The following is a 19,956-nucleotide window of genomic DNA, read 5'->3' as shown; positions in this document are numbered from 1 at the left end:
TATCTACACGAACGGTTGAACGTTTATATTAATACATTCGTCATTGTACTTACGCTGTAGCTTTAACTGCCGTACATATATCGCGAGCGAAGAAGTGCAAAGGGAGACACATAAAGGCCGAGCACGTGAGAGAAAGACAGACGGAGTGAGAACAAAAGAAGTTCAGCAAGGCGAAAGTGGTTTTATAATTAAAACCATGCATAAGCGGGTAACCTTTAATGTGCTCGAATAATTTTTCCGCGGGTGAAAACCCCATATCTCTTTCTCTGTTTCTGCCTCTCTAAGTATTTTATTCGTTTCATATAATGGCAGCGGTGGACTTTTTTCCCCTCGTTGGTTTAAGGAAAATGAAAAATAATAATTAGTTTAGGGAAAAAAAATAGACCGTTTTCCTTTCTCGAGGTTTTTATATATTTATTTATTTTATCTTGTTTTTATTATTACTATTATTATTATTATTTTTTTTTTTTTTTTTGGAATGGTGTAGTAACGAACAGAACACGATGTTCAAAAAGTTATTCTATGAAAACTTCAGTTTCAGTTCAATTACTTATTCGTCTGTTTTACTTTTCCACTGGGCACACAAAACGTGACTTTTTATTCATAATAAAATCACCTCAAACGATTATTTTCTTTCATGTCCTTAAGGAGTAAGCAGTACGATAATATCAAATATAACCGCATTGTTTCTACTTTCATTTCTAATCAATTTTTTTCACATGAAAAATGTCCTTTAAGGTTATAGTAGTAGAAAAAAATATATGGTTATACATATATATGTAAGTAAACAAATATATACAATAACATATATACAATGGATTGATTATAATAACATACTATTATTCAACCAACAAAATAACAATATAATTTGTATCCTGTATATTTATCAGAATATTTTAAACGATCAACTAGACAACTAGAAACAGAAAGTCATATATTAAGACAAATCGTAAAGAGATCGCAATGAAATGTGAATAAGGGAGTTAACACTTTGAATAAAATATGGTTTATTTAAGCCATAAACGAGAAATTACCTGCATTGTATTTATTATACGAATGAACCTATATACATTTTCAGTAACCATCATACACAATAATATGTTGGGCATCAAATTAAACTATATTTATACAATGCACCAAATAGATCAATATTATAATAATTATATTTAATAAATTATTATGCTAGATTCAGTCATATTTCATTTTATATGATTATAACTCAGATATAATGATATATAATAACAAAGTTATTATGACGTCACAGTTTAATAAAGGTTATTTATCTCAAATCGAAAATCCTTAAAATGCATTCAGAATTAACTATATAACATAGTGTACTATAAGGACTGGACACTATATTTATAATGTAAATTATATATAATAATACATTAATTTAAAGTTATAAATTAAACGTTTGATAAATCATTAAAATGAATTATCTTTCGACTATAAAAGAAAGACTTATTAAGAAACGATAGAGCTTATGTACATATATGATAAACGCGGTTTTAAGAGTTTTGATTAATGTTTACCTTTGTACGTTCTGTACTTTAGTATTATTGTAGCGGTAAGGTATTACGTTTTAGAATTATATACCTAGGTACAAAATTTGGATGCTTTCGTTTGTATTTCGTTATTAGCGGGTAAACATTTATTTCTAACTTATGTTTTCTTGTGGCCTGCCTTATTAAATAACTGTGGAATTTATTACTTGAGATATTTTTGAACAATTTTTAATAAATTATTAATTCCATGACGTATTCCGTCAACTATTTGTATTTTCTAACTTGAGAAACTAGGCGGGTATATATAATGTAATATATACACACAGAAAGAAAAAACCCTGACAAAAGACGTCTGCAGTAACTAAATTATAAACAAAGTCAAGTTTCTTATACGTCGTCGCTGGAAATACTCACGTATTTCATTGAAGTAAAATGGAAATTCGCCAGGTACGGAACAGTTGAGACGAGACTTCAGATACGATGTCCACCGGTTTTTGAGCTGTTGTGGTCCACCGCGATCGTTTTTGCACACCCTTGCCACTCGAGAGAATACATTCTGAAAAATGATTAAGTAAATAATATTATTGTACTTAATAATAATATTGTGTATATCCAGTCGACACGAATCATCGTCAACAAAACATTTCGCACCTAAGACGGTAATAAAATTGGATTATTATAGGAAATAAAAAACTAACCACGTATGACAAAAAAAAAAAAAAATAGCAATGATTTATTACGTCTGTTATACACTTTATTACGCGGTCGAATTAATGAGCGGCAATCCCCCGAGACTGTCTCTGTGCTCCCTCGTTGGCAGCCATTTTGTCATTAAAAAGGTAAAAAAAAATGGAAGTGGACATGATTAAAAAAAAAAAAAAAAGGAGAAAGATAGGTATGCACATAAATGTAAAAGAAAAGGTGGTTTAAATAAAAAAAAAAAGCAGTGCGTTAAAACAAATAACTACAATAATACGTTTACATCGGTATAAAGATGAAAATAAAACGGATGTGTAAAAAAAAAGGCAAATATTATGTAACTATCAATATATTGCGTCTAAATAAATATTTGAATGAAAGTCGAAGTAGTTTTTAAAAAAAATTAATTAAACTACCTACCCTTACGTATGCGCGTGAATATAGGAAATATATTCAATTTTAGAAACTCGAATATAAGTATAATGTTTAATTTTTTTTACACATTGTTTTATTTATATTATGATAAAGCGATTACGCGCCACTTTTTCTTTAACAAACCGTATCGTCATAATTTATAAAAACATATATATATAATATATACAGCACAATAATATTAACTAGGAAATGTAATATACACTTATAATACCGAAATATAATTCACAGAATTTACATTTAAAAGTCATTAGTCTTGTGTACGACCGTACACTAAATTTTCAGGAAGTGATCATGATGCACTTGGGGGTCTAAAACCCTAATCTTTTTTATGACACAATAATATTGTGTACATTGTATACGCATATACGATATCTGTACGGTCAAATGATTAGGTATACGTTTTCGAATACTGAACAACGCCAACGGTGCTAATATATTTATGATATGTAGTGGAATAATTTTTTTATGCGTTAGTCATTAAATTTTGAACTGCCGTATCACGAAAAACATATTCAAATAAATAACGTCAATAGATATCGTAGAAAAATAAAACTTATTTAGCGTTGCAAACGCGACAAGAATTTATTGGTGTGACACTATTTTCTTCAGATCGTAAAATATGACGTACACAACCATTAAATTAATCTGCGAAACTACACCAATGCATATAATATATAAGATCGAATAATTCAAGGAAAATATATCGGATATTTGTCCATGCTACCACTCGAGTACCACACAAATAACACCGCTACAATTGGCGCATTTTGAACAAGATAAATATAACACTAAGAGGTGTAGTGGCCGGGTGGATTAAGGCGTCGATTGCGACGCGCACCGTCGCCGGTTCGAATCCCGGTCATAGGCGGCATCGCTTTTCGGGCAGTTCGTCTTGTCTGGAAAGAGAGAGGACGCCGCCCCAGGCAAGGCAGAAACCTACGGGTGCCTATTCGAAATTCTGCCAAAAAGAAAAGAAAAAAAAAAGATCTACGAGTACCAAAACCAACAGTTCCCTCCCCGACAGTTCCGCAAGCTAATGGCCCTTGTTATCGAAGCCTCAACCCCAAATATAAAGAAATATATATATAATACCCAACGTAATAGGTATACACTATAAAACTACCTACGTGTATGTTGAACGTTTATAATACATATGTATGCATGTTAGATAGGTTATAACTATAGGGTTGACTTTAAATATTATAATAATTGTTTATTTAAACTCAATTATGATATTATAATAATATATACTTAGTGTGTAAAATCAATATTTTATTTTAATAAAATATGAATCATGCAGTCGAACGAAAATTATATGTATTTATATATACTTTTAGATAAAACCGTCGAAAAGTTTAATGAGGTACCTATATAGATTTTTTAAAGAATTTTGACGATAAGTAAACCACAATAAAGTTGATTTATAGCTTAGATATAATGTAAAATACAATTTCATAGAAAGGTTATAAATTAGTATTGAATGAGGAAACACAAATTGAATCCAAAGTTTCAAATTATTTTCGTTATTTATTTTAGATATTGGCGGAGAAGCTACGTATTGCATTCATAATTATTATTTATTATTTTTTTTTATATAATTTTTCATAACTACTTAAAAGAACTTGAACTTGCTACACTGCGTTCGAGTATCCAATCTATCAAATTGACATGTTTAAAGTTGTTTATCATCTCTAATACTAAGGAGCAAATCCCAAAATTTAAAATACAATGACTGTATCTAATAAATGTATCACCCATTATTTGATTAATATAATAATAAGTTATAGACTAATATTCAAAATATTTATACGAAAACTAACATTTTTAAATTTAGAACATTTTTACAAAAAGTTTTAGAAGATATTACGAAAGTTATGATTAAAAATAATAAACAATGTTTCTATTGTTATACTCCTAATTTATTCTAACCAAGTAACAATTTGAAAAAAAAAAACTTAGAATTAAGTCATAAATCATTTTTTCTTTGGCTATGTAAAATACATACATATTTACAAGTAATGCAATTAATTGATTTTACAATGATTAACTATTTAGGGTACTGGTGAAATGATAAACTCATTATCCACTAGCAGTAATCAAGAACTCAATTTGTAAAGACAATCTTTGAATATAAAAAAGCAATTCGATAACAATAGATTGCAAGGAAACGTCTCATTAATTATTATTTATTATAGATTATGTCAGAATAAAATATTAAAATAAAAATGAAACAAAAACTAAAATAATGATTTTTTTTTATACATATTGCATAATGTATACTAATGTATACTTTATTTAATTCTCAAATTAAAATACTATCTTATTTTTTTTTAAACTTTAGAAGCTTTTCAATTATAATATGTATAATATAGTGTTGTTTTTTTGTTTTCATTTTAAAATCTAAAAATTAATATGCAAAGAATCCAAAAAATTATGACTGCCTCCATAAAACAAGTAAATTCACTTAGGCAAATAAACCAACACCAGGTTAAATGTATCTATCTCTTCGTTAATTTATTTTATATAAATATAATAAGCTAAATATTATCTTATCCAAACTTTTTTTTTTTTTTTTTTTTTTTTTTAGTTATTTGAAATGATTTTTACTAGTATCCAAGTAAGACGCGTTGTTTAAATATCTATAAACAATTTGGTTTTTTATATGCACAATAAATGCTTATAAAATATTATATCAACAACTTTTGTTTGAATTCATTTTTTTTTTTTCATAATAAATAGTTGCAATTACATAAGTCACAATAATTTATAAACGGATGAAATAATATTTAATCATATGTTTTTATAATTTCAAACTACGCATTATAATAATATACACCGACCTATACCACTATATACATCAAGAGAATTTTGTTCATTTCAATCGAATGACACAATACCTAGAATATATTATTATGATTTCAAGTACGACACGGAAGAAATGCTTTTTAATAATTTAGTCCCGCATACGTTGTTACCGTGTATAAGACAATGACATTTAAACCCAGTCACAATAAGAAACATGACTTATAGATGTATATTAAATATTTTCCCGGAAATAAATTCTACCATCATTTTTGTATTCATCCATTGTTCAAATGAACAAGTTATTCTGCTTATTGTTAACATAAAAATTGTTATTAGAAACTAATAGCTGTAGTATATTGAAACAATATCCTATAATCAACATTATAACTCATTTAGAGTTCTCCCGTATATCGATGTGCTGTCGAGGCATTTCACTGGATACACTTGGAAAAATCTAATTTAAAACAATAGTAACAATTTAAAAGCTTCTGAAACAGATATCCCAAAACCGAATTTAGGTACTTAGATTTATTAAATAATATTATATAACCGAGGACAAATATTTAAATTTAGATTAATATGTATATGCGTACGCATATACACGTATAGGTTTAAGCTGCTGAACTTTTGTTTGATTTCGTATTTTGTAGCAGTAATATAATTTGATACACAAATTATAATTACTGTATGAAACCGCACTGGCACTTAACAAAGGAACAATATAGTTGCCTTTTGACTAACAACTACAAACGAGTTGCCTGTATATGCGAGTTTCTCACATATCACGTAGTATATGCCCACAAACGGTTCCTAGACATACAACCACCCTAGTGGCACCCAGCAGTCTGAGAAAATTTAATTTTACTAACGGTGGGGATTATTCGCAAGCAGGTGAAGCAGTATGACGTATTCACGGTGTAGGTAGGTACATATGATACACGCGCAGAAAGAATCACAAATGCTTAGGAAAATCCATATGCACGAGCAACCTATATAACGGAAAACGTAAATTCAAATATATATTTATTTTTTTAAGGAGAAAGCAAATTTATTCGACCGAGAAAAAACTCATTAGACTTCAAAAGAAACAGCGCTTTACATTGTTTATGAACTGAATACGTATGGGAACGGGAAAACGTTTGTAGTCATGGGGTGGAATTTGTTCAGCGTCATCGTTTCTATATATAACTAGGTATAAATAATATAGGTAGATAGAATAATATAATTATGATATGTTTTTTATTTAAATTGGGATTGGAAAAAACGTATCGATAAAAACATTTTTTTTACATACATATAAAAAGTCAACTCCGTTGGCCGTGAAGTTTAGGAGAATGAAGAAAATAGATATATATTTCAAATGATATTGTTAAAATAGCGCAAATGTACACATTAAAAAAAAAACACAAACGCATCCTTAACCCCACACTTTTAAACCATCATTCATATTTTAACTCTGATATTTAAGTAAAATAGTTATATATGTCTCTTTGGACAGAATTTTTTTTTTTTTTTTTTTTATTCAAAAACAATCTGTACAACAAGCACATTTAGTAATTTTGATATAGAATATATACATAGTTTATTTAAAAAAAAAAAACAACAACTTTTAAGGAAGTCACCCATTGGTAACACCTAAGAACTTATAGTCGGATTTAGATCACTTAAGGAGATCTCGATTCCAATTTCGTTTGAGCCTGCGAGGGGGGTTACCTGGGATATGCAGTGAAGCCATATCTTTAATGAGAGGATTAGTACTGGAGTTGAGTTGGGAGTGGAAACGGTGGTAGTGAATTTTGGCGTAGTCATTGACATTTGTAACTTTGAGGTCGTTGTGAAGTGAAAGGTTTGTCATGTACCATGGAGCACCAGTTAAAGTACGTAGGGCAATGTTTTGGAAAGATTGGATGGGGCGAATGTTTGAGGGTTTGGCCATCCTCCATATTTGAATACCATATGACCAGACAGGTCTGATCATTGTATTATACAATAACATTTTGGTTTTTAGATTAAGTTTAGATTTAAGAAGAGGTAGGAAGAGATGGAGTCTACGGTTGGCAAGTTTCCTTTTGTTTTGGAGATGGGGTTTCCAAGTTAAACGTTTATCTAAAATTATACCTAGATACTTTGTCTCGTTCGAGATAGGTATACTTTTGTCTTTAAGTTTGATGGTAGGGCGAATGCCAGGGCGTAGAGCGAAAGTGACTTGGGAAGATTTACTCTCGTTTATACTAATCATCCAGTTATTGGCCCAGTTATCTATAAGATTTAAATGTTTTTGAAGGTGTTGCGCGGCTATAGTTATGTCACTATTACTTGAGAGGATAGCAGTATCGTCGGCAAATGTAGCAAGTAGAGTGTTGTCGGTCTTTGGACGGAGTTACACATATCTAATCACTGTTGGTATTGGTAGATGACATGTGACGTGAATGTGAACCGAATTTGTTGAATAAATTTACTAGGACCGATTAGAGTTTTAAATGTTTAAAAATGTGTCAAATTTATATGATTCGATTTTAAATTATATATAATATTTAAAATAAAAATTCCTTGATCACATTATGTTTGTCTTTACCCGGAACTTTAAAACCGTTGACTTCTTTTGTATGCAGCATAGTATTATATTGCACAAAAAATATATTTATAAAATCATAGTATATTATATATGCAGCTATCTATACAAATATTCATAGTGTGTCCAGATTAATCTATTTTAGAGGCAAATATAAAAACTTCAAAGTTTGAATAACATAATATGTTGTTAATTTAGTTTTTAAAAATAATATCAAACCCACTTTATTTCAGTTTGGCGAGTAGAATGAAATAAAAGCTAAAACATGAGAACAGCTTAACGGTTATTAAATAAATTATATGTAATTATTTTTTTGATGTAGATAATAATAATTATATAAATTACTTACTGTAATGAGATTTATAAAATTGTTTATGATCGAACTCTAAGAAAACAAGTATTATGTTTACACATTTTACTATACTCGAATGTAAATACTACTTTAAGGAAATTTTATTGGTGTAGACGAAAGTTATATACATTTTTAAAGTATTCAATCATCTTGATGTTTACGATTTTCCCATGCTTAATTCCTTTAAATACACTATTCAATACATCGGGTTAACTTACGACCTTTTTTTCAATGCAGATCTGTCATCGTCGTTTAAAAATTTAATATGACAACAAACCCGTGACCGAAAATTACGTTACACTTTTATTTCATTATTCCTCCACATTTTAAACGACTATTAAAAATGTCAATACAACGTTTAAAAGTTTTATATCGACATCAATCATCGCCTATAAGTAGATATCGTAATATTATATTGTTGTGGATAAATATAATCTGCTAAACCATATTAGTTTATAACATTATTATTCACACATAAAGTTATACTACAATCTATCACCTAATATTATAATACATTTACGTCATAAAATAGGTAGCTAGGTATTTAATAAAGGTGCAAAATAAAACGCGAACCGAAACCGTAACTTTCCGAATATAATTGATTTCTGTAACTGACTGTGCATATATGGAGTCGGGTAACATCCTGCCCGCGGATTCATGGTAAATTGTTAGATGCATTTATTATGTAGCCTCCAGACGATCGATTCATACTACTCGGTCCCTGCATGAAACTTATGGAAATATCGTGTTTTCGTACAACGCCCGGGACAAAAACATGTCGTATCACTGTTTGAAGACGTTTAAACTGAATTTCCATCCCAATTTTCCGCCACTTCGGACAAACCCCTACGGCGGTGTTCATAACTACTATTCCGTTTAAGAACGGCAAAAGTACAACGTTGAACTTAATATAATTCACGACGATCATTACCCTTTAGAAACACACCGAACGACCGTGCAGTTAGTAGAAGGTACCTATATGCTTCAAATAATTACGCGTACTCGTGCGTGGAACTTTTTTTCTTCAAAATCTCAGTTATATTTTTTTTCTGTGATTTTTTCCCCCGCATAAACCATCCCAAGACGTATTATTATAAAATTGTTCGGTGATCGAAATAGGCAGCATGATATAAAGTCGGCAAACATCTGGCACGCGTGTTTGCCGTAATTTGTCACGAAAATCGAACGATGGAGTAAAAAAAAAAAAAAAAAAAAAACCCATTTCGTGGGTCAGCAGTACCCCGCTCCTGCAGGTTCGATGCATTTAGACTAATGTATGGAAAAAGAGAAATAGTAATAACTCACTTTTCCGCAGTTTATATATTCGACAGCCGTTTCTCTGAAGAAGAAGTAGACGAAATCGCCGTGGGCAAATGAATGCACGAAATGCGGAGCTGAAAAAAAAAGACAATTTGTCAGTGTCGTACGAAATTAAGATACTGTCCTTGTTCGTTCGATACGTGAATACTATAACTAAGAATATAACACACACACGCACACACAAATATACAAATATATATATATATATATATATATATATATATATATATATATATTATACATGAGGACAAATATTTATTGTATATATATTAATGAGAGTGAAATATCGATCTTACCATTCAGGCTCAATGAGTCATACTGTTCGGTCTGTAACTGTTCTTTGTAAATAATCGGGTCCATACTGGAAAAATCTGCTACTGTGGCGGAGAATAAATTTCCATCTAAGAAAAAATAAAATAAAAAAACAATTTAGGCATTAGTTAGCAAAAATAGTTTTTTTTTTCGTAGACACTGAAAATCATGTAAAATAATGTATTAGAAAAATGTATAAAGGGTGTCACGAAGTAATTAATAACGGTCACCAATGAATATATTATCATCTATATTTAATCGGTCATTAAGTTAAAGTTCGCAACCAGCTAGGGATATATGGATGTGAGTTATGAATTTTAAATACTAAATAATTATGTATATTTATTTTAATCTGTTTTGCTTATTTGATAACGTTTAGTAACAAATGTAACAATATTGATCCGACTATATAAGAAAATATATTAATTATGAATCCAATATGATAAATGTATGTTTATTAAAAAAAAAAAATCGTTTGAATGCCAAAAAAAAATATATACATATATGTATATTAAATTATTATTATATTTATATTTTTTGGTATATCAAATCGTACATGTGTAATAATAATAATAATAATATATTACTAAAAATAATAAATTAAATAATGAATTTTATAAATTAAACTTTTATTTGGTACTTACCAACATATGCATATGTGCTGTTGTGTTTCGGGTCATATGGGCACACTGCTTGGCCGGGACTCTCTTTGTCCAATTTATATTTGCCGGGCTAATAAAAATGATTATGGTTTTTTAACACATCATTATTAATTAAGTTCCAAAAGTATACTCCCTTACCTCAATAATGTATTCTCGGCAAAGAGGTTTATACGAATTTGTACCACAAACGAGGAGACGACCAGCAGACATTTTCGCCAACACTCTGATATAATTCTGACAGTTATCCTAAAATCATACAATTCATGAGAATGTGTTTTCAGTAAATTTAAATTAAAACACGGATAATCAAAACATAACATATTACAAAAAAGACTGCAATTTTATTTTTACTTTTATGTTTAAAAAAAAAAAAAGACATTTAGTTTTAAACAATAAATTAGGTACTATAAGCTTATATAATTTGATTACATTAATATATTTACTGATCGAAATTGGTGATATAATTGTCAACGTATAATACATTATTTTGAACCATAATTTTATAAACTGTAGTGCATATCAAATATTTCTATAAGTAGTTCAATTAAAAATAATTACTTATTTTATAGATAATTGAACCGGACAGCATTTTATATTGCAATATTGTTCAGCATAAATAAAACCATTTTTGTATTCTTATTTTTGACGACAAGTCAACCATAGATGTCATAAATCGTATAATGATTCATCAGTAGTTCTGCGATCTGTCGTTAGCAGGACAACTTCTTCGTACAATTTTCTTATATAACCGCATCTAACCTTCATCTTCAGTTTTTCCTCATCATCCACAACTAAACCAACCCTTCTCTCTTTTTTTTTTAAAGGAATAGAGTGGCAGATTTTCTGGTCACGTCTGGTTTTCTAGGGAAAGGTGATTGATGGTGTTATGTGCAGCTGAAATTTATTGATGACGTTTCGGCTATTTTCTGACAGCGGGACCCTGGTTTTACGAACATTTAACCCAAAACTTTCTATCTCATGTAATTTGTCCTCACCTTCCTCGCTATCTTAGACAATAGACCACACAAAAATGTCAGTTTTAATTTTTAAGTAATTAATAATAATAATATCAAAAGAAACGCGAAAGGCAACGCAATACTTAGACTATGCGTCAGGCAACAATATTACTTTACGTAAAATAAAGTAATATAACATAATTATATAACGTTAACTGTGAGGGATTGTATATTTCAGCGTGTTTGATGAATTTGCAAAGTGTTTATTCAACAAAATTGTGCCATAATTACATTAATTAATAATATTCAGATTTAATTGCAGCTACGCGTATATCTAGCATGTTGGTTGATTTCAGCACATTATCGGCATGCTCAGAAAAAAATCAAAAATACCTATCTGTTTGGAATTTAGATAATTGTATTCTTTAATGCATTATTTCTGAAAATGCCAAATAAATGCAAATTATTTAGGTCATGTTATATTTATACTTTATATATTTTTAGTTTAAATTCAATAAAACGTTTTATAAATTTAGCTTATGCAAACTAAAAATCGACGAGACAAATATTAATTCTTCAAGATGCATTAGACACTACAATATATAAATATATACCTATATATATATTTATTTTTTTTCGAGATGTAATCTGAATATCAACTGATGGGCACTGAACTATAAACATTAAGTATAATAATATACTCGAGATCATAACGAACAATACAACACTTATTAGTGGGTACTACATGTAAAGCCATTTATCTACTCAAGTTTTAAAACGCAAAGGGCTTTCAAGAATGTCCCATTACCAAATACGTATCCCTATATAGCCTATATGAACACGGTTTATTATAACAATATGTGTATATACTATATGTCTATATATGCATAGATAAAATCCATTACCGTGTAGTAGTAGATCTTGGCATCGATTCGTCACAACTCATAATAATATATTAACGACGTTCGATTTGAAATTGAACTTAACACATTTAATCATCTCAGTGCACTATTGACGATAAATTGGCGATGCGGTGATAATTTGACAAACGTCAACAGCATAAATATAATACGATAATATATTATGATCTGCATACATATTTCATGTAAAATGGACATTTGCGTTTTTGCGATAGCGTGAATTCGAGGGCACCACAAAAAGTTCTGCATCGTATTGTATATTATTATAGGAAATAAATACCATCAAAGAAAAAAGTAATATTCTTTAAATGAGAGGATAAAAGCATTTAATTTCTTTAATACTCGTAAGAAAGTAAATTAATGAAAACGGACCAAGCAGAGGGAGAAAAATCGTTAACGCCAAAGTCGGAGATACAATTAAAATGATAAGCTTGGTGGCGGGGTAGTATGGTTGGAAAGTTATGTATATACGAAGGCGACCGCGGCATAAGGATATCCACAAACTTTTGCTCTTTTATCGAATTTTGTTTGAAACCGATATAATAAGTTGGGATTATTGATATACTACGACCATAAAACATGATGTATCGTTGTACCTACTTGCTTGGTATGTGAAACATTTTGTCTTTAATATTGGCCTCTTCATTTTTGATTTAACAAAACGATTTTCATTAAATAAAACTGCAACAGTCGGCACGGTTCAGTATAATATATTACTTTTCCCGAAAGCAATATTTGTGATACAAATAATAAAATAATATCAAGTATACAACACAAACATAATATATGGTATGTGCATGTGCGTTTGCGTGTATACAATGCCGTATATTGGATGTAACAGTTTTCAGTAACTTGACAAATTTGATATCCAAAAAATAATTTTATACTATTCGCATTATATAGGTATTCCATAAATTAACTAACCTACATTTCAAATACACTAAATGCTAATTGCTTGATCTAACTCTTATTCTCTTATTTAAATTGATTTTAAGAGATATTAGCATGAATATAATTTATCTTAGTACTGGAACGATAAATTATTATAAGACACAATATAAGTACATATGTTGGGGTCACAAATTACTTCACAGTGGTCACAAGTCAACGAATAAATAGAAGAAGAAGAAGTATAAAACAATCTAGTTTATAGTAATACACGAATAATGTATTGTGTGTGTGTTTCACCATTTCCATATTATAATATGGATATGGTGAAACAATAAAATAATTTGATTTCTAAAAAATAAATATTATTAGATTATTATTTGATAACAATAAAATACAGCTAGAGAGTATACATTTGGTTGATTAATGAAGTTGTATAGTATCAAGGGAATGTGTGCTGTAAGAAAAATATATAAAAATAAATAAAATGTTATACCGTATTATTTTTAAGTAGTTCATTCACACTATGAATATTTTTATATACATCATAAACGAAATTTTAAATAATTATTATCATTTCATGTATTTGAGATTTATTCAACTTACTTTTTATAATTTTGTTATTTTTAAATATATGTGTTATGAACATAATACTTAATACGAAGAATTATGCTTGAAGTTGTATTGGTGAGTGTTAACCATTACCAAAAATATTACAATAACATGTATATATATACTAATATTTGTTGCTTATTCTGTCGGTGTATGCAGTTTAAAGATAATGGTTTGGATACATTATGAAATATAAGATCTGAAGTAGGTTAAATTAGGCTTCATTTTACCTCACCATTTCATAACATCTATATGTCGGTAAGACCATTTCGTAAAACGAGTAAGGACACCCTTTATGGGTTTTATGATTATTATTATTACTATTATTATTACTTGGCTTTTTATATGCATAGTCATAAATGCTCAGAATGGCAAAAAATAAATGATGAGAGAACGTGCATGAAACAAATCTCAAAATGACTCCCTCGAGGCGGCTTGTTCCTTCAGTTCCTTGTCGCTACGATACCGCTGTTTTTTTTTTTTTTTTTTGATACATGTTTGCGGGAAATCGGATGTAGAAAATTAAAAATAAATTTTGTGAAAAAAAATAATTGTAACTAACGAAATTATTAGTTTGTTACAGATTAATATTAAAATAAATTCGTGATTGAATACCCAGAATATATATTTTTAAGCTATGACCAGACATATTTTTTCTTTAACAGCATCCACAGACAAAAAAATAATAAAAAATAATGAAAATAGTCTCACCTTATTATGATAACCTAAATACAAAACAATTATTTTAACAATATTAAACTGTTAACAAAATATAACAGCATTTTTTTTCCGATTATTATTTTAAAAAGAAATGAGATTTTTAAATTTTAACTTCCTAAACGTACTGATGACTACTTCCAAGTGGCTATCAGAAATCTCCTTCAAATGTTTTTTGATGCTCAGATCTTTATTTTTAGCAAGAAAAATATCTACAAAACAAGACTTAAAAAAGACATCATTGTAAATTCAATACATTTATAGGAGAGATGAATTAGCAGTGATTAACGGAGCACTAAGAGTAAAAAAATCATTATGCAACAAACATAATTAAAGTTAATAACAATGAACTTAAAAATTTAATGCTGGGTATACTAAGTATAGTATTGATCTTCATTCATATACAATGCATTGTAGATTCACTGGTATTATAAATTCAACTAACCATTACAATACTAGTAAAAAAAAATCAAGATATTTTGATAAAACTGATAATGTATTGTAAGTGATGTTATTCAATACAATATATGAAGTGTTATTTTTTAGTAAAATTAACGATTATCTGATATAGTAATAAAGTAGTTTTGTCGTTTAGGATAGGCATGTTACTGAAGTCAGTTCAGCGGACAAAAAAAAAGTGATACTATTATAACAATCAAGATTAAAATTTTTGCTGTTGGTTATTAGTAGTTTATCAAGTGCATCGTTTTCTTCTGCTCTAGCGAATGGAAAGGAAAAAATGATAAAAGAACAGAAAGAGCAAATAGTGGAGTAGAAAAAGAAAATAATCCCTTCATTCTTTGTACAAGAAGGGAATATAGGACTTTTTCCTTATCGGCTTTTTTCCCCTTCACACTTTTCTTTAGTAACAGTAAAGTCTACCGTCGGATAAGATGATAAACAATATTATCAGAAAACCAAATGCAAATAACCTTCGTTATGTGTCAAGGGTTTTCAGACCCACCAAAGACAATTTTCTTCTGAAAAGAAAATGTTTCGTCTCGGTTTTGGTTTATTGTTTTCATCATTTCAAATTATTATTATTTATTTACTATTATTATTATTATTTTAATAATTCTGTTGTAGTATTAAAAGACAATTTACATATAAAATCGTCATACACTTTTTTTTATTTGTTGATAGGTAAATGGTTTTAAAATTTTTATATTTCAAAGTAAACACTATTTTTAATGTTTAATATAATATTATATAAACACATTTTTTTTCATATTAAATTTCAAAATGTTTTTATGAACATAAAACGACTACACACACACAACAGAAAATTTTGAATCGTAAACATAGAAAAAAATATACATTTATTTCAATAATTTCTACGTCTACTTAATTCTAGTTATTTTAAAATGCTCTAGGAAATACTATTTTAATGTTACCTACGCACCTAACACGTGATAAGTTGTATAAGATAATGAACCATAAATCAAATTTAAGTAAATGGTTATTGAGTATATGTTTAATGAACACAGAAGTCTTAAGATAATAATTTCTATAATAATAATAATACTTGCATGTATTTTTGACCGCAAGGAAATTATCGAATAAAATGTCACGGAATTAATTCCATTTAACCGGACATAGGCAGTCTTTGGAATGCACATATCGTACACAATATTATAAGTGAATAACGTTGCAGGGCAAACAATTTATCATCGAAATTGAAGGCCATTATATTTTATAATGAATTAAATTATAAATTAAATTTGAACAGTTCTAGACTGTCAGGGTTAACAAAATTAATTTTGAACCATGTTAACGACCTAGAATAACCAGTTAGTCTCAATATGCGCCTTGTGTACATATATTCGTTTGTATTGATTAATAACTCCCATATTCATCAATCATAATCAATTATTGATAACACTAACAAAGTAGAATCTTTATTTTAAATTAATATTATTTGCTTAATTTTTATTTTAAAAAAAGAGACCACCTGAAGAAAATATTATAATAAAATTTATTTTATTTTTTATTTTTTCATCATGTAATATGCAATCAGTACAATTTAGGCACAATAATATAATAAATATAATTATTATTTATGCTCAAAATTACGAAAATCCGAAAGTACCTCTACAATAATTTGATATTTGGTAAGTACCACTCTTATATAGAGTATATGCAAAAATGTAAAGTAAATAAGATTCTTATAATATTTCCTTCGTAAATAAATATATATATTATATTGACTCATTATTATAATTCTTTAAAATTATTATATTAAATTTAGTGTGTAATGTTTCACAATACTACCAAAGTATATAAATATTTGATAATGAAATAAATATTACATGTATCACATTTGCCTATACAAGACGCCGTGTTACTATTTTAATTGTCACCACATCAAACTGGTATAATATTATTATTATAATACATTTATTACATTTTTAACAATAAAAAATAATTATTTTTATATGGCTACATTGTATAATCTATAAACGCTTTTAAAAAGTAAGCCTTTATAATTTTATATACAAGGTAACTTTTCATATCATATATGTTAGTTGTACGAAATACAAATTCTATAAATTCTATAAAATATTGTTTTTATATAAAGCAAATAAAATAGAATTACAATGTTACAAGGTTTAATATTTACCCGGTATTGGAAATGTATAAAAAAAAACTTAATTTATAAAAACTAAAAACGCTGTAAATATACTATTTATATTTAGATGCCGACCTATTGAAATTTATGTTTATATTAGTTAGGTACCAATAAAAATATGAATAAACAATAATTTAAAAAAAAAAAATGATATCATATAAATTACAATTTTCATAAAAGAATCAAAGCCTCGAGGTTCTAATTTTATATTTAGTATTTCAATTTTGTATAAAGTAATATTTACGTTTTTATTTATTTTTTTTTAATTTTACTGAACATTCATAAAAAAAATCCTACCTAATCTGATGATCTACGGACCAATTAATATTAAGATATCAAATACAATATTTTTCCTTTTATAAAATAATTATATTATACTATAAGTATACAAATAAAAAAATAAAACATAAACCTATAGGTACCTATTTCCTATAGTTTAATTGTATAGAAACGGACAATTAAATGTTTACAGTAATATTTTTATCGTTTTAAATACAACTTTATATTTACTAAATAAATTAGAGTTGTAGAAAATATCAGTCCAAGTCGTAGGTAATGATCGTGTTCGAGACACTTTGATAGATGACTATCTCATTCACGCTCTATACCTACCTGCTCCAACGAAAGCTCAATATCACGTCTTATTAAACTTTAAAAGTATCTTACGCCCTCGCTTTAAAAATGATCATTGAAGTACAGCAGAGTCTAGATAGGGGGCGTAGTTTGTATATGTTGATTGATCGACAGTACCCGGAGATGACACCATATTCAGTGCCACAGGGCGTGTTTAATGATAACAAAGCTAGGAAGCAAAGAAATGCGAATAGGGGGTGGTTGAAAAAACTGTGGCTAAGTCTAGATGAATCGTTGAACAGTTTTTGACATGTTCCCCGTCGTAATACCGAGAACCTTGGATGTATCACAATTACGTACGCGATGAATAAGGCAAAGAATATAATACATGAATCAAAATGCAGAAAGTTTAAAATGTCAACTCAGAGATGGAATGTATCATAAAATAAATAATAATAAAAATATTAAAAAAATAAACAGATATAAATTATATCTATAAATGTAGAAATGAATAAATTTATACTGAACATATTTGTTTTTAAATTTTAAGAGATAAATTTAAAAGAAGTTACTTATACTTTTAAATATACAATTACTTATCGTGTTCATAAATACAGTTTTTGCAATTTAAGCAAAACGTATTGTTTAAACTTATACCTTCAGGAAAGTTCAATATATAACATAATTAAAACGCATATAACTTTTCAAGCAACATAAATTTAATAAATAAAAAGTAACTCGGGCACAATTCATAATATATAAAATGTATAAAATGGTAAAAACAGTTAATTATTTAAAACTAGTTTATTTGTACATATTATAGTAACTATAAACCCATCTCTGAGTTTACTTTCTACAGTGACAACTGATATCTCAAATACCTTATCCTTCTACCCCTAAATAAACGTTACCATTCTCGGCTAACTCAATACTTACTCTGATAAAAGCTACGTTGTTTATTTAAAATTATGGTTTCAAATTTCATGCTCAAACAGAAATATTGTTTAACCCAGAAAAATGAACATTTTAAATTATTTTAAAAACATATTTAATTGCAAAAATACTAAATATTAATTGGTATATTTCAATAATTTATCACGTTATACAATTATTAACCTTTAATAAATTACACGGAGATCTAGTTGCCCTTTTTAAAAAATAAAACATATGTATAACACATTATCGTCATGAATATAATATCAATATCTATTAAATAAAACTGTTTCTGCAATAATTTATTTATTTTTACAATATATATTATTATAAAATAAAATGTTTTATAATGTTTTTGTAGCTTAATAAAACATCAAACATAGTTTAAAGAGTCATATAAATCTGTATTAATTTTTTATTAACTCTAATATTAAATTTGTAATTGCAACATCATCATAACTGAAAGAGTTCTAATTATATCATAATGCAGAAATGACCATACATGTTTATGATAACTAATAATTTAATATAATAGATGCAATTTTAAAATATTATTTTTAATAGACCCTATAATGACTCTATAGTCTATATATTATGAATAATTATTATTTATAAATTTCTCAAAGTATTTTAATTTCTATAAACTTCATCATACCATTACAATATGATAAATTTAAAAACTTACTTCGTCTTTGCCTTTGACTAAGCACATTTTGTAATCTGCATCAGTGGAGTGCCATTCCAATCTCTGCAAAAAAAAAAAATAATAATAATAATAATCATAATATTAGTATTAAACGATAACATACACAAAATATATCATAATATAAGTATTAGTACGGTAATCGAACATATAAAATGAGTATTAAATGTGTGCTTATTTAACGATTTAACGACAAAGTAGCTTAGATTTAAAATATAGATGCTATAAAAATATACATTCTATTATATGCAGTAAACCGAATCAATAAAATATGCATCATTATTATATCGTTTATGTCATGATAGGAAATATGGTATTTCCATGTTAAGATATCAAATACAACTTTTATTTTTATTTAGTATA

At 27.8% G+C, this 19,956-nt stretch overlaps 1 protein-coding gene across 1 annotated transcript in view; it reads right to left on the bottom strand.

Moving 5' to 3' along the window:
• The window catches only part of Sema1a (semaphorin 1a), a 181,459-nt gene that overhangs the window by 17,588 nt on the left and 143,915 nt on the right, over nt 1-19,956 (bottom strand). The window contains exons 5-10 of the mRNA XM_089218855.1: nt 19,576-19,638; nt 10,801-10,908; nt 10,645-10,732; nt 9,985-10,089; nt 9,674-9,762; nt 1,920-2,061 (exon numbers count right to left, since the gene is read on the bottom strand). Coding sequence (XP_089074981.1) covers nt 1,920-2,061; nt 9,674-9,762; nt 9,985-10,089; nt 10,645-10,732; nt 10,801-10,908; nt 19,576-19,638 — 595 coding nt within the window. The remainder of the gene's footprint in view (nt 1-1,919; nt 2,062-9,673; nt 9,763-9,984; nt 10,090-10,644; nt 10,733-10,800; nt 10,909-19,575; nt 19,639-19,956) is intronic.

This window comes from Diuraphis noxia, unplaced genomic scaffold, assembly GCF_037042655.1.
Source record: "Diuraphis noxia isolate RWA-SAM2 unplaced genomic scaffold, SU_Dnox_SAM2 contig0002, whole genome shotgun sequence".
Classification (NCBI taxonomy): domain Eukaryota; kingdom Metazoa; phylum Arthropoda; class Insecta; order Hemiptera; family Aphididae; genus Diuraphis; species Diuraphis noxia.
This window is presented reverse-complemented; position numbering and strand designations above follow the sequence as displayed.